This window comes from Scylla paramamosain, chromosome 7, assembly GCF_035594125.1.
Source record: "Scylla paramamosain isolate STU-SP2022 chromosome 7, ASM3559412v1, whole genome shotgun sequence".
NCBI lineage: Eukaryota > Metazoa > Arthropoda > Malacostraca > Decapoda > Portunidae > Scylla > Scylla paramamosain.
In genome coordinates, this window is record NC_087157.1 from 202,501 (window position 1) to 227,500 (window position 25,000).

The 25,000-nt window shown below is 34.8% G+C and overlaps 1 protein-coding gene across 2 annotated transcripts in view; it reads left to right on the forward strand.

Annotated features, from left to right (window-relative positions):
* The window catches only part of LOC135101864 (GATOR2 complex protein WDR59-like), a 52,351-nt gene that overhangs the window by 24,946 nt on the left and 2,405 nt on the right, over window positions 1-25,000 (forward strand). The window contains exons 12-23 of one of the 2 annotated variants that reach the window (XM_064006146.1): window positions 4,388-4,552; window positions 4,780-4,875; window positions 5,270-5,399; window positions 6,799-7,031; window positions 7,498-7,622; window positions 9,141-9,222; window positions 11,332-11,438; window positions 12,065-12,188; window positions 20,359-20,388; window positions 22,918-22,994; window positions 23,509-23,610; window positions 23,965-24,061. In XM_064006146.1, the coding sequence (XP_063862216.1) occupies window positions 4,388-4,552; window positions 4,780-4,875; window positions 5,270-5,399; window positions 6,799-7,031; window positions 7,498-7,622; window positions 9,141-9,222; window positions 11,332-11,438; window positions 12,065-12,188; window positions 20,359-20,388; window positions 22,918-22,994; window positions 23,509-23,610; window positions 23,965-24,061 (1,368 nt within the window). The remainder of the gene's footprint in view (window positions 1-4,387; window positions 4,553-4,779; window positions 4,876-5,269; window positions 5,400-6,798; window positions 7,032-7,497; window positions 7,623-9,140; window positions 9,223-11,331; window positions 11,439-12,064; window positions 12,189-20,358; window positions 20,389-22,917; window positions 22,995-23,508; window positions 23,611-23,964; window positions 24,062-25,000) is intronic. The other variant, XM_064006147.1, reaches the window with a different exon arrangement.

Genomic DNA, 25,000 nt, shown 5'->3' on the forward strand with positions numbered 1-25,000 from the left:
TAGTGGCTTATGACAAATGCTTCCACAGCCAACATGGCTGCTTCACAACATCTCCAGCTCACAAATTATTTATCCAGAAATGATGCATTGAATGAACTTAGTGACAGAACTCATCAGAAGACACTGTTTAGACTGTGCAGGTATTTTCTTTGTCACCAATCTTACAGGACACAAAAAGGAGCAACCCACTTATTGTCAAAATGGTGATCATAACACTCAGGCATCTTGCTGCTGGGAAAAGCTACTGGAAAAATGCAGTTGTGCAATAGTAATGGTGCTGTGGGTCATTGAGAGAGCCACAAGTGGCTCGGGATAACTCCCCAGTGATGAAAGCTGTTTTTGTTTACATTGAGGCTTTTCAATGGGATCACATTTATCTTATCTGTGTCTTTTCTCCAAATATATAAAAACTAAGTAAATAATTATAGTAATGATAAATTAGTAATAAATGGCAGCTTTTACTACATCTTTTAGTATTTGAATTCAAGTAACTTTGGTGCTGCAACTGAAGCGATAAGGAGTTCAAAATTTTGTTCGATTCTCTTTTGTGTGTTGTGATGACATCTTTATAGTGTTTCATCTCTGCCAAATCGTGATTTCGGGTCTGTGACCCAGGGAGCATTTTTTCAGGATGTCCAGGGTAGGGGTGCTGTTGTTATGGACACCCCCCTGAAAAAACACTCTGTGACCTCCTTGAATGCTGCATGCAAGAGGCATCCTTCACCTGCTCCAGCGGAGAAAAGTATAGACAAATTGATGGTGCTGCTATTGGTTTTCCACTCAGAGTACTACTATCAAACTTCCTTTTGGGGTGTGCGGAAGAGACAGTCTTCAAGAAAATCAAGAAACCAGAGGTCTACTGCCAATATATCGATGACATCTTCGTAAAAACCACAAAGAAAGAAGAGATAGAACAACTAAGATGCTGCCTACAAGAGATGTCACAACTAAACTTCACCATTGAGCACAGTGCCAACAGAGCAACACCATTCCTGGACATCCTGATAAGAAAAGACCAAGAAACTTTTAACAACGACATCTACATGAAGCCCACAAACCCTGACCACTGCCTGAATGGGAACACTTTAAACACTTTAAACACTTTAGTTATAAAACAGCCTTTTAAAAACAGCTGTTTAAACAGCCTTAGTTATAAAAAATACATGGATTTTTGTACAAAAATACGGGCTAGCCTTTATAGTAAGCAAAGCTTTTCAGCAAGTGCCCCCAACAATACAAGGTATCTACCATCAGGAAATAGAATGCTCCACACAAGTGCTACCAAACAACAGCTTCAACAAAAAAGACATAGACAACCAAAGAGAATTATGGGCCACTGGGATCAGGAAGGAGAAGGAGCTACAAGGGAGAAAGAAACCATCAACATATTTTAAAGAGTGCAGTACACTAGTGCCTACAAAGAAGAAGAAAGAGCAATGAAGCAAATATTGAACCGACTCTGAAAAATGCGTGAACTTGGTCATCTACTATAAAAATAAAAAATAAAAAAACATCTGCTCCTCAGAAACAGGCCCAACTAGATGAAAAGACAAGTTCAGCAATCATTTGTTGTCTATAGGTTCATCTGTAAACAAGGGAACTGTGAAGCCCTCCTCTCCACCTATGTCTGCATGACTACAATGAAGCTGTGCAAATGCCTCTGCAATCATCTCATGTCAGGTTCCTTGAAGGAATATCTGGAAGAACACAAGTTATGGCTACAAGGAAAATATTAGAAGAAAACACAGAAATCATCACAGCCTGCCCCAGTGATAAGCACCTTACCATCCTAGAAGCACTGTACATCAAAGAAGATGAGCTGAGCCTCAACGTCCAATCAGAAGACCTGAATGTCTTGCCCAGCATGAGAACAATGGTGCTGCAGAACAGCCAATCACAAACCATGACACTGTGTGGGAGGCAGTGAGTGGCCTTAAACCCCAGCCACTCTGAGCAGCTATTCATTCCCTCCCCAACCATCAAGAGTGAAGCATCCTACTGCAGCCACTGAAGAAAGGGTACGGACCCAAAATTGCAATTTGGCAGAGATGACACACTATAAAGATGTCATCACACAGCACATGAAGGAGAATCGGACACTTTTAAGGAATAAAGAGAGAGTCCTTAAGAAAATACAAAATGCAGAACTTGCCACCATTTTCAACCAAACATGTTTGAAAGAGAATCTTCTGTCCATATATATACTCTCAATATATATATATATATATATATATATATATATATATATATATATATATATATATATATATATATATATATATATATATATATATATATATATATATATATATATATATATATATATATATATATATATATATATATATATATATATATATATATATATATATATATATATATATATATATATATATATATATATATATATATATATACTTTATACTTTGATCTAGAACAAAGGAATTTAGTATATCAGTAGAGAATAAGTTAAGAAGTACCAGTATACAAAGAGTAGCAGAGAAGTCACTGTTGACAGCAATGCTCATGCAGGATAAGAAAAATCAGGAAGATGTAAAAGAAAGCTAGTAGAAATAAAAGGGAATGTAATAGTTTTTATTACTAAAGCAAAAATAGAGATGGATAGAACCTCTTGCTGGAAAAGCAGGTAACTGAAAGAGCAAAAGACTCATAAAAATGGGAAGTGCATTAAGAGCTGATAGGAGATAGAAAAATAAGACTGAAAATTTGTAGGTAGAAACTGGTATAAGTTGACACACTTCTGTGGCTCATGGAAAAGTATGAAAGAACCTGTCATTTATCTGTGCACTTGTAATTGATTATAGTGATGACAATGGTGATAGATATATAAAGTTAGATATATAGACAGATAAATCAATCATTCATTAAACTATAACATTTAATGATTATCAAAGTAAACAGACAGATGATAGAGCCAAAATGAATTCCTCAGTCTTAAGAGATGTTTCATCTGAAGTTATGTACATATAGAATGGACATTGTGTGTTAGTTTACTGAATGTATGATGGTCACAGCTGATTCAGCTGTTGTCATAAGTGTATATCAAGGAAACAGATTATGAGATATACTAATTGCTGTGCAAAACTGGGAATTGTTTAAGCATGAGTTGCAATGTTTCATTTACAGACTCGTATATATATATATATATATATATATATATATATATATATATATATATATATATATATATATATATATATATATATATATATTATATGATACCAGAAGCCTTCTAAAAAAAAAAAATGCAATAGAATAAGTCATTACAATTATTTGTATAAAAAGAGGAGATCTTGTTAAGAATCTAAACAAAACTGCTGTAGTTATCAGGTGGCATGCATGAACTAATTTCTAGTACTAATGTTGTAACAATGTAAATGAAGGTGAAATTTTCATATTTGATCTCTACTTAGGTAAAGAAGGAAAACTAAATGGTGATCAAGAAAAGAAGAGAGAGAGAGAGAGAGAGAGAGAGAGAGAGAGAGAGAGAGAGAGAGAGAGAGAGAGAGAGAGAGAGAGAGAGAGAGAGAGAGAGAGATGCACCAGAATAAGATAAAAAGCACAAGGTACATGCAGATAATTTCAAGAGATTCGTATCTGTCCAAGTGGAAATGCAATCTGCAATCTGTGGGTATATTTACTCTTATGATCTAGAACAAAGGAATTTAGTATATCAGTAGAGAATAAGTTAAGAAGTACCAGTATACAAAGAGTAGCAGAGAAGTCACTGTTGACAGCAATGCTCATGCAGGATAAGAAAAATCAGGAAGATGTAAAAGAAAGCTAGTAGAAATAAAAGGGAATGTAATAGTTTTTATTACTAAAGCAAAAATAGAGATGGATAGAACCTCTTGCTGGAAAAGCAGGTAACTGAAAGAGCAAAAGACTCATAAAAATGGGAAGTGCATTAAGAGCTGATAGGAGATAGAAAAATAAGACTGAAAATTTGTAGGTAGAAACTGGTATAAGTTGACACACTTCTGTGGCTCATGGAAAAGTATGAAAGAACCTGTCATTTATCTGTGCACTTGTAATTGATTATAGTGATGACAATGGTGATAGATATATAAAGTTAGATATATAGACAGATAAATCAATCATTCATTAAACTATAACATTTAATGATTATCAAAGTAAACAGACAGATGATAGAGCCAAAATGAATTCCTCAGTCTTAAGAGATGTTTCATCTGAAGTTATGTACATATAGAATGGACATTGTGTGTTAGTTTACTGAATGTATGATGGTCACAGCTGATTCAGCTGTTGTCATAAGTGTATATCAAGGAAACAGATTATGAGATATACTAATTGCTGTGCAAAACTGGGAATTGTTTAAGCATGAGTTGCAATGTTTCATTTACAGACAGAAATAGAAAAGCGTCTGTGCCAGGTGACGGCTAAGCATCGCGGTCACACTGTCTGCCTCACCATCACTTTCCCTCTCACATACCCCCGGCAGCACACACCAGTGTTCAGATTCTCTTATGGCACAACTATTGACTATGCTTGCAAAGCTGAACTGCTCAAGGTGGGTGTTACCACTTCTATTGGGATGACAGTTTACTTATTGAAATATACTGTATATATGTATTTTGTTCCAGATATGCAACTCCATAGTTGTTTTTGCAAAGATAAAAAAAATATGGTTTAAAATATATATGTATAAAAATCTGCAAAGAACTAAAGTTTCAAAACTTTTAGACATTCCTTGTAAGAATAAGAGATAATTCAAGGTCTGCCTCTTTCTTCACTCAGATTCTGAAGAACACTGCGGGCCAGTACCAGCGCAAGCGCAAGGCATGCCTAGAGCCTTGCATAAGAGTATTTGTGATGCATCTTAAGGCACTACTGGTAAGTAAAGGCCAACACACCTCAGGCTCCTCTCACTTAGGTGAGCAGTATTTTCAGATGATACAAAATACTTCAGTGTTAACAGCAATGTAAATTTTGCTTAATTAGTTAATTGTTGCTAATTTTAGTAGATTTCTAAGTTTTCTTGGGAACAAAATATCATCTTGATAACTTTTTTTGTGGTAAGTTAGGATAATCAGATGTATATTAAACCTGCCTCTCAAGGCAAGTCTTCATATTCTTTTGCATTGTTTCGCCTTTACTCAGCATGTAGTGCCTTATTTTGACTATTTTGTGCAGGCAATTAGGGATAAACTAAATATTTTCATGGTTCAAGACATGTTGACTTGCAATTCATAGAAGATATTATAACAGCAATCATACTGTCTCACAGGGTGATGAAAGAATCAGCTCAGTAGAAGCCCAGCTCAGCTCAGGGTACCCAACAGGCCAGGTGTACGGCAGCTACCAGGACCACCGTGTTCCCTTCCCCAGGACCTCAGGTGCTAGGTTTTCAAGTGCTGGTAAGTCAGGTTTCTGTTGACTGACAATACTGTATATGCATGCAAATACTGCAGTCTGCATTTAGCCTTTGAATTCTGGGTAAGCTAGTCATCACAGATAGATGAGTGATGTCAATAAGGGAACAATGAACAGGACCAAATTGAGACACTTCCACTCTTCCATGTAGGAGTTGTACGAAATAGGCATCAGTTAAGATCTTTGGACAAAATTATTGTAACTGATTTTGTAATTTTATTAAATAAGATATTATTAGTAACATGTTATAAATTTCAAAAGAGAGATTATGGGAAATGCATCTAAAATTTGAAGATGTTGGTTCATTTGTGCATGATGATGGAAACCTGGAGGGAGTGACAGGAGAGCCTGGCAGAGGCTGAGATATGTGGGATTCTCTGGCCTGATGATAAAAAGAAAGGTAGCAAGCATGGCAATAAAACAGTGAATCTGTTATAATATACAAGGTGCCATAAAAAATTCAGGGATCTATTCTTTGATAAATGAATGAAATGGGTCATGGCTATGTATTCACAGTAGGAGCAAACAGGAACTTTTTTGGGAGCACTTCAAAGAGCATTCATTTTGTAGGAGAAGCATGCAGGTGACATATTGCTGCTTAAGACTACTTGAAAAGGGATGGTTGCAGAAATTTAATCAGGTATAAGATGGCATTTGCTTTATACCATCTTATACCTGATCAAATTTTTGTAACCATCCCTTTCAAAGTAGTCTAATGCAGCAATACTTGCATGCTTCTGCTACAACCAGAATGCTGTCTGAAGAGTAGTATGGTTGTCCACAAGACTATCCCTTTCTGCCAAGGACTGATGTGGCTAAGAGTGTGAGTGATGTGTGTGTGAGTGTGTGGTTGTGTGGTGCTTTGCCTGGGCTAAGCAGTGTGGCATTGCCAACCTGGTATGTAGATGATGTTTTTATATATATATATATATATATATATATATATATATATATATATATATATATATATATATATATATATATATATATATATATATATATATATATAGTAGTCTCATCCTTTTCATCATGCTTCATAATCATACAAAACTACCAAACATAAATTATTGACATATAGACATCAATAGTTTTAAGATTCAGGCAGTAGAGATGAGTTGGATGAGAGTTCCTAGTGATGTGAGCAATAGGTGATAAAGAAAATTAGTTGTAGATTTTGCATATCTTGTGAAATAAAGAAATGAATTGTGATTGAGTGATAGAGGTGATAGAAATACAACCTCTGTGATGGCTTGGCCAACTGAAAAGAATGAAAGAAAATGAAATACTAGGCCAGATATTTTATAGTTGAGATGGTTACTGTAGCCAGCTCTGTGCAGAGACCTTTTTTTTGGCATTCATGTGTTTGTGATATGGTACTGACAGATGTGCTGGTGTGCTTTGCTCGGCCGACATTCCTAAAGAAAGGTTCTTCACGCACTGAATCTTCAACACCACGCTCTCTCTCTGCCCTGGCTGCTTATATTACCAATGTGCTGCCTCAGATCTCTGGTGCTGTACCTACCTCACCCAAGTATAACTATAGCTATCCAACTGTTTCCCCAAGCCCTTCAACGGACCACAACATTTCCATCTCCAACTACTATTATCAAGATAAGGTGAGAAGCAGTGCTTCATATATGGAGGTAGTGTAATGTAGTGTGTGCTGGGGCAGGAGTGCCTTTGAGAGAAATAGCAAAGACAGACCAGAGAATGTGATGTGATGTTATAAAGTGTGTTGGTAGTGTGGTCATCAATTATCATGATTCACATTGATGCCCTGTAACTGTAACTAAGTCTTATTTCTCCGGAAACTGTTGGTTATGTATACCAGATTCCTTTAAAGCTCTACATTCTCTTCCATGTTGGTATTGGTTGTGGTAGTCATAGTAACAGAAGAATGAGGAAGTGAAGAAAAGTTTTTATGGGGGAATTCGAGTAGTAGAGCATTCAACAGTAAATAAAAATATGCAGAATACAGAAAATATGGATCTGTTACCCTTCTATGCTCCAGAGGTTTAGAAGCTGACCAATATTTTATGTGGATGTTTGGAAAATACCTTCTTCAGCTTTATCTCTCAACAGAAGGTGCAGAGTAAGCGAGGCAAGAGTGAGGATGAAAATGGTCGTTCTTTCAAGGCTGGCAATGTTCTCATCTATGATGTCAAGTGCCTGATGCCCTTCTCTAAGGATCTTGGTGCTACTTATGTGTGAGTTTGAGAGTGTCTTGCCAAGCCTTTCAAACAGAGGCACATGATTAATGAGTGTGATTATATAATAAGTTAAGCCTATGAATTAGAAAATCTAACTTAATTTCTAACATTGAGTTGAGTTCAAGCTGAAATATAACTTTGAAAAATTTTCTGTTATCACCAGTCACTATTGTCATGATCATAATTAGGTTTGTTAGAGCAGATATCACACCATGTTGGCTTCTGGTGCCTTGTGAAGCTGATGATGATGATTATGGTGATGATGGTGAGTGATCATTAACTGTTTTTTGAGTCCTGATTTCAATAAAAGGACAACTGAGGAAGTTTAGTTAGGTTAAAAAGAACAGGTGATATATATATATATATATATATATATATATATATATATATATATATATATATATATATATATATATATATATATATATATATATATATATATATATATATATATATATATATATATATATATATATATATATATATATATATTTTTTTTTTCTATTTATTTATTTATGTATTTGTTTTTTTTATGGTGATACCATGTTATGTGGTGATTGTGTGTGTTTTGTGCTGGTGTTAATATATATATATATATATATATATATATATATATATATATATATATATATATATATATATATATATATATATATATATATATATATATATATATATATATATATATATATATATATATATTTTTTTTTTTTTTTTTTCTATTTATTTATGTATTTGTTTTTTTTATGGTGATACCATGTTATGTGGTGATTGTGTGTGTTTTGTGCTGGTGTTAATATATATATATATATATATATATATATATATATATATATATATATATATATATATATATATATATATATATATATATATATATATATATATATATATATATATATATATTAACACCAGCACAAAACACACACAATCACCACATAACATGGTATCACCATAAAAAAAACAAATACATAAATAAATAGAAAAAAAAAAAATATATATATATATATATATATATATATATATATATATATATATATATATATATATATATATATATATATATATATTAACACCAGCACAAAACACACACAATCACCACATAACATGATATCACCATAAAAAAAACAAATACATAAATAAAGAAAAAAAAAAAAAAAAAAAAAAAAAAAAAAAAATATATATATATATATATATATATATATATATATATATATATATATATATATATATATATATATATATATATATATATATATATATATATATATATATATATATATATTTTTTTTTTTTTATTATTATTTCTTTTTTATTCATTTATTTATTTATTTATTTATTTTTTTTTTTATGGTGATACCATGTTATGTGGTGATTGTGTGTGTTGTATGCTGGTGTTATCATTTCAATGGATAATGGTGATGTTGTCATGTGATGCAGTTTGATATGTGGTAGTACAGTATTGAATTATGATAACTAATAGCATTTGTTGAAGGTCTTTTTGTTATGTTGCAGGCTAGATGAGGGGGATGTTGTGGGCAGCTGCACTTACAACAGGGATGCTGCTGCAGCTGTAGGCCGTAAAGATTTGGTGCAGGTAGGAGGATGTCAGTCATTCTTTAGTGAATGCATTTATATATTTTCTAATTCACAAAGTATATTAACCCTTATAGCATGTGATAAAATATGTGGGCAGTATTAAGTTTCATACATAAAAAAAATGGGTAATTAATGTTAACAGATGTTCCCTTGCTTACTTTAGTGTTCAGTCAAATTACTTTAATAAAGACTGGAACAATTATATATCATTTGAAAGCTTACAGGTTGCTCTTAGTTATGGTATAATCATAAATGGACAAATGAAACTTATTTATGCATGAAAAAATAAAACAGGGAAAATTTTGAGGGAGAGATAAATTTATATGGGTATTCTTTTATTTTACTTAATATTCACTAAATTTTTTCAACCAAGTTTTCTGAAAATGCTTCATAAGAGGCTGGATTTTGTATAACTGAAAAACAGGATCTGTTTTTGGAGGCATTTTTTTGGTTATCATTGAAATAAACAAACTTTTGTAGCAGCTGAAACCTTTTTCTACTGAGGTGAGCATTGAACCATGGAGTTGACTGGCTGGGGGTTAGAGCAGTATGACATAAGAGTTGGTTTTCTGAGTAGCCCCATATTCATTATTACTGCTAGAAATATCATAATTTCTCCTGGCACTTTTACGTTCTTTGATCCATAATATACCACAGACTTCAGTTTTTTACTCATGTACTCATCATATTTATGATTCCATTGTTCTGCATACCTATTTGTTTATAGAACCATTTTATCTTTTATATCAGTGATAAAAAAAACTTTCTACAATATTCAGTGGGCATGACCTCACTCTTGGGTGGATGTTGAGTCCATTGGCTCCTGTAAAAGGAAGACTGATGCCCACCCTCCCATCCCTGCAGACGATGCACCAGCTGATTTTTTTTTTTTTTTTTTATATATATGTAGGAAGGACACTGGCCAAGGGCAACAAAAAACCAATAAAAAAAATATGCCAACTGGCATTGTCATCACTACTGTCATTTACACTACTTGCAGTCAGAGTAGCAAAATCGTCATGACCCTTTATGCCACTGCTAGCCAAGTCATCTGCGTCAAATTCCTCATCACTAGTTTCGGCACACTCATCAAGTTCAGTTTCCTCTAGATTAGAAACCTCCCCTGTCACCTCACACTTGCCATCAGACATCATCATCACTGCACCATCTGGTCTTCTCTGGGTCAATTAGAGAGAGAGAAAAAAAAAAAAATCACATATTGTTATGTATCATGTGCCTGAAATACTTATTTGCTCACAGAAGTACATATATATTTGCAGTCTTGCCTAGAATCTGGTAAAAATTTTAATATACTGCATACATCGTGAATGTGTACTCTAGGTGGGAAAATCTAGAAGCTCACAACAACATAAACAAATCCTTGTTAAAACTGGGATATGATTGGCCGCCATCCATCATGTTGAAAACAAAGGACCAATGGCAGGGCTTGATGTATGATGTATATCCTCAAGTATAAACAAACTATGTGTCATAAAATGAGTGTGATATTTGAAGAGAGCCATGATTGTGGCGTGAAGTGGCATGCCATAAAAGCCACGATCATGGCTGATGTGCTTTAAGGGTTAATTCACCCATTTACTTCTTTTTTGTTAGGCCATCAACATTGCAATCATCAAGCTTCTTCAAATCTCCTGTCTTTAGCCACTTCATAATTGCAGGTTGATGGCTAAATGAAGATTTTTTTTTCTTTTTTAAAATTTGGGTTCCCTTGATGAATCAGGGCTGGGATGGTGCTTCCTAGTGGATGAGTTTGATTAAGCGTTTGGGAACTGCTACCCCAAGTGGATGCCTTTCCTATCCTTGAACCACAGCCAAGATTCAAACCCGTATACCTGAAGACTCATTGGCCTCTGTGCGTACACAGTATGGCAGTGGTGGCTTGGTGGCTTTATAAAAAATGAAGTAAAGAAGATAAATTAATGAATAAATAGATTTTGTGAATTGAAAAATATGCAAATGCCAAGCTAAGGTTATGAATGAGTTTCCTCACCAAGATCAAACTTACCTTGTTTATCATGTTACTACAATATTTTTGTTTATTTATTTATTTAATTAAAAAAATTTGCATTATTTTTGTATTTGGCAGGTGTGGTCTTTGGCGGCACACACAGCTTCACTGGGCCCCAGTTCAGCACAAAACACAGAGTTCCCTTGGGCCCATCATCCCTTTGGCCGCAAGTTGATTAACTCCATGTGCGTTGACTTCTCCAGTGGTGTTAAGTTGATAGGTTTGAACAGTTTCTAGTGGTTTCACTGTTTTTTTTTTTTTTTAAAATATCAAGCTGAAAGGCCAAAGATCAGAAAAAAAAAAAAAACATCAAGCATATTGGGTGCATCAGTCTGCCTGTGATAAATACTTTAGCAAGTTTGCCAATTCATGAACTTGTGTGAATTGATCCAACCCTTATCACTTTCCATCAGTCACTGACCATTAAGAATATCTGTCTGTTTATTTATATATCAGTCTCTGGTGCCCCTGTATAGGTGAGTACTGAGACTAGGCACCTATATGTGTTTACACATCCACATACCTGCATATCAACTCCTGTATTTAAAAAATAATAGACACAGTGACAAGTGTGTGTATGTGTAGACAAAAATGTGTTTATAAATTGTCTGTGTACTTCATTTTTGTGTACTTCTTTTTGTATAAGGGAAGAGGACAAGTTTTATATGAAAATGCACTAGGGACATGCTATCAGATGGTAGGTACCTGATTTCTACCTATGTCAATGGATACACATGAGAAAAATCCCAGGAATCACGCAATTTTTATTTTTCAGTCTCTGTTGGTAATTTCTCATGTTTTTCTATTTCAGACTGGACCATTACCTAGCTCTTTGTGATGTGCAAACAGCCACTATGCTAGCCTGTGTGTTTGGCACCAAGACAGAGCCTCAGAATGCTACATACACACGCAAGAGCCGCCCTGAGACTAACAATGTGAGTGTTGAGATTTTATAAATGTTCTTTGTATCCTCTGGCTCTATCAGTTCTTGTTGTGCTTGGAAACACTCAGGAACTTTGATTATCTGCATTTATATACCTGTATGTATATTTGCCTTTGGTAGGGGACTAGAAGAATACTGCCACAATATTTCCAGTATGTTGTAAAAAGGTGACTGAAACAGGTGAAGTAGAGACTGGAAACACATTATTCTGTATTTATATTCCCCACAAGAGAAAAGTCTTGTCTGGATTGCTTCCTTTCAGTGGAGATCTTTGTGTCATGCATGTATCATCACAAAAAAAAAAAAAAAAAAAACATATAAAGATTGATGATATTGATATACACATAACTCTTAAAACATTTATAATATATTACCTGTGTTTTCTATAGTTCTGGACATGGCCAGTGCAGCAGCACATGTGATATTTAATATTCCCATCATCAGTATATCCTGTTGAACATCATGTCACTAAAAAGTCTGAGGCAAGAAGGGTTATGTGGGACTGAGAGTACCACTATCATGTCTTCACCTGCTGGGCTTGCCATTCTCTATGTGGGATTAGGTAAAGAGATCTAATGTGGTTTGTTGAATACAATCTGTCTTCCTCTAACATGATCATTTTCTTCTGCAAGGCCATTGCCTTAGAAGAACTCTTGAAGCCCCTTATTTCTTTCTGAACCCTCACCCAAAGTCTCCTTTTTGAGCCCATTATTGGTAAAATTTCACACCAAAATACAATGGAGATTGTTGATGCCTTTACTTTGGAGATCCTTGATCCCTCCCACTGTCTTCTCAGTGGCTTCCTATTTACTCACTTGTGACACTCGCTGTTCTAGTCCTAAACACGAGTTATTTGAAATAGTGACTTGATGCACTCGATTCAGCGAAAAGAGTTGTTCAGTTTGAATAAGTGCCTCGCAGGTCTTACTTCACTTTTACTTACGAGTGAGCTGCCGAGAAGTGGCTGTGGGCAGCAAGTGTATTGAATGTGAAATGTGGATGTGAAAAGAGTGTATCTTGGTCACATAAGAAAAGACTTTCCTTTTACATCTTTAGGCTGTGTTAGGCAAAAATCATATCACAGAAATTTGTATTAGAGGGAGATCAACTGTTTCATTAGTGCAAGTACAAATCATTATTAGCTATCACCACCACCACAGTTGCCTTATAGCTGTTGACATATTTAAGAAATAGCAGACTTCATGGATAAAATATTAACCTGTACCTGTGAACTGAAGTCTTATGAAACTTATGAATGGAAATGTCATGTAGGACCATGACTATTTTAGGTATTATGCCAAAGAAAGAAGATAAGATTTAAAAGTGGAAAGATGTCATACAGGATTGAACATATGATTTGAAGTAGTGTTGTAATCAAAGTTTCTGCTGGGGATTTTTAACTGACAGATTGATTGAAGTAAATTTATGGTGCTGAGAATTTAATATTTTGTAACTAATGTAGAATAAGAAATAATACATGGAGAAATGTTTGTTATAGAGATTATTTAAGGAGACAGGCAAAGAATAATCTGTAAATCATGAAACAGATGCTTGTGATGAAGATTGAATTTTGTGTGTGTGTGTGTGTGTGTGTGTGTGTGTGTACTTAGTTGTATTTACCTAGTTGTGGTTTACGGGAAGGGAGTAATCTCGTAGTATCCCGTCTCTTTATCTATCCAGTTTGGTCTTAAAAGCATGGACAGTTACGACATTGACAACATCTTCACTGAGTTCATTCCATCTCTTCACACTTCTGTGAGGAAAACTATACTTTTTGATGTCTCTTCTACAGTTAACTTTCTTCAAATTCTTACTGTGTCCCTTTGTACTCTGTGTCTAAATTTGTAAAACATTCTTTGTCCACATTTTCCATACCATTTATCATTTTATAGATGTTTATTAAGTCCCCTCTCTCTTTCTCCTATTTTCAAGGGTAGGAATTTCCAACATCCTTAATCTCTCTTCATAGGTTGACTTAGTCAGCTCTGGAACCATCTTAGTGACTGCTCTTTGTACTCTTCCTAGTTTTATAATATTCCTCTTTATATGAGGAGACTACACCACTGCCACATATTCCAATCTTGGTCTTATCATGGAAATCAACAACACCATCCACACATCCATTTCTCTCCTGCACAATATTGATCATTCTTGAATAAAAGGACAATAAGTTCATGGAGCATGATCTTCCCCTCCTAAATCCAAATTGACAATTTAACAAAACTTTATCTCTTCCCAAGTGTTCCATCCATCTTTCCTTTATTGTTCTTTTGCATAGTTTTCCTACAACACTAGTCAAGGACACAGGTCTATAATTTAGTGGGTTTTCCTTATTTCCTCCTTTGTGTATTGGTGCAATATTTACTCTCTTCCAATCTTTTGGTACTCTTCCCTGTGATAGTGATGTCACCACTAGACTGAATTTTATCAGCCAGTTGTTCTCTACATTCCTTCAATATCCAGTTTGATACTCCATCTGGATCAGTTGCTTTTATTTACATCAAGTTCTTCCATCATCTTAAGTATTTCCTCATAACTGACTGGAACTGTACTAAGTATATTCCTCACCAACTTATCCCTCCCAGCATCAAACTCCCCTTCCAAAGTAAATACTGATCGGAAACTATTGTTCATAACCTCCGCCATGTCCTGTGCATCCTCATAGATTTTTCCTACATCTTTCAGTCTTGATACACCTTCCTTCTTCATCTTCCCATTATTATGTCTAAAGAACAGTTTGTGTTTGTGTGTGTGTGTGTGTGTGTGTGTGTGTGTATGTGTGTATAAGAGGGGCACTGGCCTAAAGAAAAATAAAAGGCCCATTTAGGTGCCGGTCCTAAAGAAAAGTCAAAGGATCATACAAAATTGAAGAATAAGTGTCTTGAAGCCTCCCTCTTGAAGGAGTTCAGGTTATGGGAAGGAGGAAATACAAAAGTAACCAAGCAGGGAGTTACATAGGATGTCACTAATGTTAGGGACTCTTTCAAGGTGGGATGGAAAAGGACAATGTCATGTTGCACACCATTGAATAGAGAACACAGGAGTAGATCACAATAGTTGCTGAGACCTGATTAATAATTTAAACATATACAAGATGATCTCTAGATATTAGATGAGGGTGCATAAGTCAAATGTAGTGTACTGGTAGCTAAAGCTGAATTAGAGAAGCTTCTCTGTGTATGTCCTTGCATCCTAAAAATGACTACCTTTTGAAATGAGGGTTTCATATTGACATAAGTCAGCCTGTTTTACTTCATGGCAAGCCTTCAAGTTACACACTTGTATGCAAGTCTTCTTGAATTCTAGGATCTTTGAAATTTCAGCCTATTACTTCTCTGTGCTATTTACTTGCAACATCTTTTATCTCAAAATGTTTAACACCATTCATATATTTATTCTCCTCCTCTCACTCCACATGCATAGACTGCTACAGTCTGTGTCCTCATCACTTTACCATTGTCTTTTTGGAGTGTCCTTCCCTTGAAAATTTACTGTTGTGGCATCAGATTCATTGAGTGACCCCAGTGGTAGAGAGGGTGCCTACTGCAAAAATTTTGGTAGTGTGATTATAAAAGTTTTAAATTTGCTTTAGTTCTCTTTCATTTTATAGCTGTTTACACAAAATTTATTGTCCCTTCAAAATTTGGTGTGGAGGCCTGTGTTCCTGAGGGAAGAGCACTGCATTTGCCTTGCCAGCTGCCTGTGGTTCCTTAGTGGGGAGGACAAGCCATGAGTGGAGAAGAGACTGATTCATAATAAGAGAGCAAGTTTAGCCCAAGGATTGCCTTTTTATTTTAATGGGATGAGTGTGTTTGAGAAGAGAAGTTAGGTAGTGGGGAGGTCCCATTATACGAACATCCATTATACAAGAATCTGATAAGAGATGATTAAATTAGGGACTATTTTCTTTATACAAGAACATAAGTCTAATGATATGAGCTCTGGTCTGAGGCCAGTAAAATTACAAAGCTTAAAATGTGCACCTTCCTGCACCCTCTTACTAACACATTTGAGCTGTATTGTGATGTATGATGATTCAGGTGTGCAGAGACAAGTTTGTGAGTGCTGGAAGACAACTGTGTATCCCTCCCTTGTCCTTTACCTACCATTCCCCCCCGGCAGTTCTCTTTTAAGCTGAACTTGGTGTCTCTCAGACTCTCACCCTTATGGCTTTACTGCTCGTTTTTATACTCATGCCCTATCATCATTTTGCTTGCAAGCATATCTACAATACAGTACAAGTACAGTGTACATTGGTTCATGTGACTGATTGGTGCTTGGATGTGTTACAGTGTTACTGCTGGCGTGTTCTTTCATTCACTGTCTTTGGTGTGGTGTTGTGTATGTGACTGACCACGTGGTGTATAGACTGTGCCTTACTTTGCCTCTCGATTGCTAACTGTTCCTTCCAAGTGGCCAATGAATTCTGGTGCGAGTTCTAGCAGTAAGACTAAGCAAGCTAGAGTACCAATAATACTCACAAAGAAGGTAAAAATTGTTAAGAGGCACAAGGGTGGTGAGTGAGTTACTCTACCTGACGCATTAATTACTCATTGGTGAGTGTTATACACATTTTATATCTTTAATTAATATGAAATCATGTTTTTTTGTATGCTCTTTTCTTTTTCAGATTGCTTTATCAACAGTTCTGTAATATAGACACGTTTGTTGTGTTTGATATCGTACATTTTAGCTTGAAAACTTACCTTTGACAGGAGTCATGGAACTTAATCCCTTATTTCCCATTAATTACTTGTTTTGTTACATGAGAATTTGCTGTATGAGCAATCCTAATGGAAACTGACCACTTATATCATCAGGATCTCCCTGTACACAGGAAAACCAAATAAAAGACTGTATGAAAGGGAATGAATTAAGATGAGGCAGGGATTGCAAAGTGATTTTGTGTGTCCCTTTACATGTTGAAAGGCATAAAGGTATATGAGTGGTAAAGATCAAGATTTACTGAGACATTGAGAAGATAAGGATAATGAAATGTGTGTGGATTTGTATGTATGCATCTATAAATGTGAGAAATTAAGTGGGCAGAGAGAAGATGGGGAAACTGGAATAATTAGAATAATTGTGTGGGGAGGAAAAGCAGCAGAGAAAGGGAGATACAAATGGAGAGGATGGGGATAGCAGGCTGGATGGTTGCCTTGTGTATAATCAGTTTCACTAACAAGGTGATGGGTTTGCGTTATGAATGTATAAGTGCTCTTGTGTGTGAGAATTTTTCTTGATACATAGATTTCTTTTGTGGTCACTGTACATACATGCACATCTTTTGCAAGCTTTCAGCCTTCTATGTAATTTTCTTGATTCTTGAAGCTCAGTACAGTTGTATTAACATCTTCACTAGTAACTTTTAATTAGCATTTTGTGACTTGCTTAATACTCCTCAGAGCACCTATCTTGGATCTTGGTATCCACTTGAAGGTCTCAACCATGTGAACTCTACACCAGAGATGTTTAAAACAAAAATAAAGTAATCATCTTACGTACTTGCTTTTACAGTCACTTCATTGGTTTAGCCAATCACTTGTTTCATTCCTATAATACTGTAGTTCAAATAGTTTTTCAGTTGTACCTGGTCATGATAAAAGTCTGTTCACGTAATGTTTTGTAGGTGAATGAGTAGATAAGTAAATATTTGATTAGCATAATTTATTATTATTATTATTATTATTATTATTATTATTATTATTATTATTATTATTATATCAGAGGAGCTGTGGAAAAAAAATTCAAGAGCTGGATTTGACCTGTGGGCAGCCAATTGAACAACAGTTCTCTGCATACTATGTTGACCTTTTCTTTCCTTAGAATATTGGAATTGATTCTAGATATTCCATTAGTTATGCCTGGCTCAAAACATGATCATACTTCGTTGTTTATACTCATATCATTTCCTTTCTTAATTAGACTCTCTCCTAACCACTTTTATGACTTGGTAATAGCATGAAGCCTCTATGGTCAGCATATCATAGCACACTATCTTTATTCTTGTACAGTCTAGTCAAGAGAGTTGCCAAATGTTGCCGAGCAAAATTCAACTGGGAGCAATGACTGGATTCTTTATCACAGTGTTGCAAAATCATGGTCACACTTTTCACTCTATTTTCTGATTGTGTTTATCAAGTTGATAATTATTGCTCTTCTGTTTTATTATATGCTTAATAATTATTCTGGAGACATCAGTTTACCTCTCATTTTATTTAAACACTGCATTCACCTTGTTGTTTTGTATACTTGAAAGAAGTCCTTCAGTTAAAGCTATGGTGTCTAGTCAGGTAACTTATGTTCCTCATTTACTAGTCCATAATAGGCTATTCCTTACCCTGTAGTACTGGTAAGTAGTTGTGTTGCAACTTCTAACTGGGTGTGTAAATGGTCCTCCCTTTCTACTTTTTGGAAATATAGATGGTTGGCCCCTAGCTGTGATGCAGGCAGGTTTTTAGAGTGACATCTTTACAGATTCATTCCATTCCTTAGAACTCCCTGATGCTGTTACTTTTCAAGATAAGAATTGACAGGAAGCATATGGGTATTCTTTGGCCACTCAGTATGAGCTTGAGCTCAGGTCTTCAAGATCACTACATTGGAATGCTGACCTTTAAGCTACCACCTCTCATTGCTCAGTGCAATGCCTGCTCTCTTAGTTGTTCATTTGGCAGTCAGTAAGTCATTACTACTATCACACATTACTTTGTGTGTGTGTGTGTGTGTGTGTGTCTATATATATATATATATATATATATATATATATATATATATATATATATATATATATATATATATATATATATATATATATATATATATATATATATATATATATATATATATATACACACACACACACACACACACACACACACACACACACACACACACACACTATTATTATTATTATTATTATTATTATTATTATTATTATTATTATTATTATTATTATTTATTTATTTATTTATTTATTTATTTATTTTATTTCTATTCATTTATTTATTTATTTATTTTTATTTTATTTTTTTTAAGTGAACATTCCAAGCATTACTTCACAAATGCAAAGTATGCCCAGCTTGCAGCTCCTTCATCCAATGACGAACTGTAATCCTCTTACAGCCTCTCTTTGTTCTTTTGAACTGTCATCTCCACCACATTCCTGAAATCATTCTTGATATTCAAAACCATAACTTTTACACTTTTCCTCTAGGCATATAAACACTTTTTATCTCTGTTTTCAGTAACAAATAACAAAGAAAGACTAATGCTTTTGGATGCTGTTTTCATATCCAGTCATTGTCATATCTCTGATCTTATTACCTATTTATCAGTGCCTCCTGGTTGATAAGGGATCCAACTGCCTCTGCTTCTCCAGATTCATGTTACCAACACTTGCTCTTTCTGACACAATTGCACCACTAAGCAGACTTCCCTAAGGTGGCAAATTCTGACCCAAGTGAATATGAAACCTTAGTTTCAGGATAGTGATAGTATGAGTATGTGTGGGTATGGAAGTATGGAAGAAACACTAGGGAGAGTTTTCTCTTAGTAGAAAGCAGTAGGATATATTAAAGACATGATATATAGAAATAAATAAAAGAAAAATAACCTGCCAAATAGGTTATTGATATCAGTACAGACACAAGCAAGTGAATTATGGACACTAAGCATGAAAATGAAATTAAAAACAAAGTTGCATGGTAGCTTATTTTTATCCTTAATAACATGAACAAATCAAATGTGGACATAGAATGAGAGTGAAAAGAGTTGAAACTCAAAAAAAAAAAGAAAAGAAAAAACATTAAAGCAAAGTATAGTTGGTCCTTCAGAAAGATTTCAGTTTTAATTGTACTTAGTACCTTTTGGTAAGCCTCAGGTCAATAGTGAATGATGAAGTACATTATGTCTTATCACAGACCAGCACGGTAAATTGGTGTGCACTGTACTTCATGTCCACTTGCTCCCATCCATATGCCTCATTCCTGTATATTTCTGTCTTCCCTTTGTTATTCTTCAACACTTTATCCTCCTTCAGCATGTACTTCATACTTTGCTTAAACAGTATTTTGAACAGTGAGGCAAAAGTGTGGTAATGGGTTATATGATGTACTCTGTGTCTTGTCACTGGTATTTACCTTTATGAATCTCTCTTTTAGCACCTCTTGCTGGACCGTTTTTGGCGTAAGGTATGTTGCTGCATTCTGTCCTGATGCCCTACTCCATAACACTTAATGACTATCAGGAATAATTCTTTGTCTCTTATTTACTAATTGTTGGTAATATTTCCTTACTGCTTGTATCTCTTTACTGGAGGTGTGTTGTGTTTCATTTTGATATAAAAATTTGATCTGTTTTGTATGTCTGTTTGTACTTTTAGTGCTGAGATGTAAATATATATATATATATATATATATATATATATATATATATATATATATATATATATATATATATATATATATATATATATATATATATATATATATATATATATATATATATATATATATATATATATATATATATATATATATATATATATATATATATATATCCCTCTCTATTCTTTTGCTTCCATAACAACTGAGAGGGTGTGAGGACTCATCTGGAGTTTGCTAGTGTTGCACTTTACTTAGAATGGACTGTGGTGTGTAGTATGTTGGTATATTTACCTATTTAGTTAAGCCTATTTACTATTTACCTTTTCATAGTGTACAGGATTTAAGCCTATATACCTAGCTGTAATTTAAAGGATTAAGAAAACCTAGTGTTGTCTTATCATCACATCTGCTGTTTATCATGCTATCTTGGATTTCCTTTGGTTTCATTCAAACACTTCAATCTCCAGTTCATTCTAACTATCAGTACTCCTATTTGGAAGCTGAATTTCCTGACATTATTTTAATATATATATATATTTTTAGTGTATATTCATGTCCCCAGGTTTGTTTATCATCTCTTGCCTAAAGATCATCTCGGTCCTTTTTTTTTAATAATACATTTATCACACCCTAACATTACTCCTTCATGTGCCTGGTGTGCTCATGCATCAAAGGGAATTATACCTAATCATGTTATAAAAATGTGCTAGCTATGTAAAGATTTCTTGATACAATAGCAAAGTAGTTCTAAAATTTATGAAAAACGTTGAGATCAATATTAGAACAGAGACAGACAGTTGAATTTAAACATTATGGCAGAGTCCCATGAGACTGTAGCAAACTGATTTGTTGGAGATTTTAATTTATGACAAGGTGTTAATTACTTATATTCTGAACAACTAGTGTAAGTATGAGGTCTTCAACTAAGAAAAGACCTGTTAACATCTTTCATGTTTCAGTCAAGAGGTTCTTAATGACTGTTTAGTGAGGCTTCACTGAATGCTTGTGCTTGGTCATGTCCAAAGTGTTGAGGACTAGAGCCATTGTATGGATGTTGTGGCTCTGGCTCTTTGGGGTTAAGCCAGGTACCATGCTATGCTGGCTGAAGGCATCTTGTTTGGGAACAGCCTTACAGTAATTCCTCTTAGTGGACTTGTCAGCTCTATTGACCACCAGAATACTTCAGCCTTTTTAGCACGGCAAGATAATTTTTTACTTAAGAGGAGTATTGATTTCTTAACAGTCGGTTTTCAAAGTCCCAAATGCAATTACTAAATTGTCATTGTCTTTAATTCAGTTATTGTATTGAGTTGTGCCCTTCTATCACAACAAGAAAGTTGTCTATATTTAGTTATTCCTTGGTGTTGTTACATTAAGAAAGCTCTAGATGCATGGTAATAAATGCTTAGGTGCTTCTCACAGTAAAATACTAAGCAAAAAACAAGATTATCTTGTATGGTCACTCCCAGACTAATTTAACTTGTATCACCTGCCATGACATGAATTATTCTCTCTCAGCTGCCATGCTTCTTAGTTTTTAGTGTATGATGAATCTTTTCTTTTGATCCTAAAGTCGTCAGTCTTTACCTAGTTTTATTAATCAGAAGGCTTAAGTTACTTATTTGGCTCATATGAAATATATAGTTTAAGACCAATTAAATATACTTTTTATTCATGTTCCAAGTGTTGGGATGATCAAGTTTATATTAAGCTTACTGCAGTTATTGGCATTATAAGCTATGATCACCTTGGGTTACATACATGGACATTTTGAGGCTAGTACCAGCAGTTTTCATTCTGAAGAAGGATTGAATAGGAAAACAACATACTGTATAACAGAGTGGAACTTGGCTAGCAGAAACCTCATGAAAACTTGATGGATAGCCCCTGCTCTTCTCAACAGTTAGAAACATTCCAGATTGTGTTTAACATTATTTTGATTAGATATTTTGAGTATTAAGCAAAAGTGTTTGACATTTTATTTGGTGGTGCACTTGTGTGCAAGTACATCATTCAGATATAGGTTGTGTCCAGTAAATTTTCTTCAGCTTTCTTAAACAGTGAGTGGTTGTATGTTGGCATATTAGATGAAAGAATTAATAACTGATATAAATCAGATGTGTGGTATAATGTGCTTTTGCCCTGACAGCAGCTGAGACAAGGCTTGTTTAAACCATACTGCATACAATTTTGAATATAACAATTAACATTCCAAAAATGTATAAGCATACTAAAACGGTGTCATGAGCCTGATCCATCGTGAGAAATGTAGAGACTTCTTTCAGTTCATTAATGAAATTTAAAGTACATTTGACACTACTTGCTGTCTTTCAGATGGGAGGATCTCCTTATAACACCATTCATTGCCTTACAATGGAAGGATGGGACACCTGCATGGTGAGGCATAACAGGTAGGAATAACTGGCAAGGGAAGATAGTTATAGGTATTTACCTTCTTGTATTTGTTTAATTGTATTACACAAACTTTCATGAGACTGGCCTAAATTACTGAATGAAATAACTGAATTAAAGGAATGCAATTGTGAAGAGAAGAGAGGTCATAGAATAAGTTGTGAAGGAAAAAATAGACTTAAAAAGAGTCCAGGAAATGTGCATGGACAGATTTGGTTCTAACAAGTTTCTTGTATTGCTACTACCTAAAACTAGTGTTGGAACAAGTCCTTACAAAAACTGTGAATTCAGGTGGAATTTGCAAAATCAAAAACCTCCTACTGTCATTGAGATAATTCAGATTTGTTCATTCAGCATTCAGGTTATTGTATAAATAAAAACTTGATTTTAGTAGTTTATTTGTTTAAGGGGATCATCTCCATATTTTGAGACAAGTGTTTTTGGAAAATATTGAAATATCAGGGGAAAATGTTAAATTGTGAGTGCTGGACATAGCCTTGATTTACTTAACAGATCCAACTCTGAAGGATCACTGTCAGAAGCACCACGACCATCCCAGGAGCTTGATCACCCACCCTGGGAGGCCTCAGACCCACTCAACAAGAATTCCATCAAGTGAGTAAAAAAAGAAATAAATAAATAAATAAATAAAATGAATAAAAAAAATGTAAATTAATGGATAACACTTGAAATAGATTGATAAGTAAATAGCTATTCACCGAATATATCACACATTTTCACATTAACGTCTCCTAATTAAATGTACACTAAAAAATTTCTTCAATAAATACAAAATATATAAAATCTTTGTTTCTCCGTAAACTACTCTATACTCACTACAGGACTAAAAACAGCATTTTGGAGTGGTGGGGAATTGCAGTTTCTGAGATTTTGTCTTAGAGTGACACATCAGGTGCAGCGGGAAATAAAAGATGTCCATGCTGTGAGGTGTCTGTACTTTTCTCCCAGGTTCCTTGACTGTGACCACAACCAGCAGTTTGATGAGATGAAAAGAGCATATGCTGACCTGCTGTATCGCTGGTGTCTTCTTGAACAGCACGCCATGGTATTCAGATATTCTAGAGTTGTTTAAAGTAATTCATATGACACATCTTTCCTTAACCCTTAAAGGACTAGCGGCCAGAGGTAGTTATGACCACTTTGCAATTTTTATGCTAAACTTAGCTGCTTTGTGTCAGTTTTTGTAGCTCAGTCTTAGGTAATGTTGCCTGCCAGATAGGCTAATCTCTCAGTCTCTGACCTCCCACCCATTTCTCACTATGGTTGAATGCAGTGATAGTGATTCTGACAAATCCAATTCCCTGCCTGCTCCCTCCTGCCCTCTGACCTCAGCGTTACTTGCATTCAACCACTTGCTACACATCTTAGTGAGAATCTAAAAGGGCGACAACTCAATAAAACTATTTAGCATGTGTAAAGAGAGCTCAGGGCAAGTGACTCATCCCCTCCAAAACTCTCCTCTTTAACTTGCTGTTTCTCCATAACTACTGCATATAGAGACATCTGGATGGCATCATTAGAAAAAGGAAGACAATGTTGGGTATAAAATCTGTTTCATTTTGCTCTTCCTTTGCAGGCTAAGTTTAAGGTGTGTGTAAATACAGGGTATTTTTTATGTTTAGTGAAGGAGGGGTGGTCCTAGCGGGACAAAAATCACCACTGCAAGTCCTTTAGGGGTTAATCTCTCGTTTGTTGCCGTCTAATCTTTGATACACTTCTTCCCCAACATGTACCTATGAATCATTCTTTGCTAGGAGGTGTTTGCCCAAAGCAGTTCCTTTCACAAACATAATGTCCATCAGGTGCTAACTATCTCATTTATGGATGGGGATGATAGGTGGAAATAGGTAGGAGTGTTTCATACAGGGACTGCCACGTGTAAGCCTGGTCGCTTCTTGCAGCTTCCCTTATTTCTTATGTTCTTATGTACTCCATCCATTCCTCATTTCTTAACTATGCTTGCTATCTCACTATTTTCATCCTT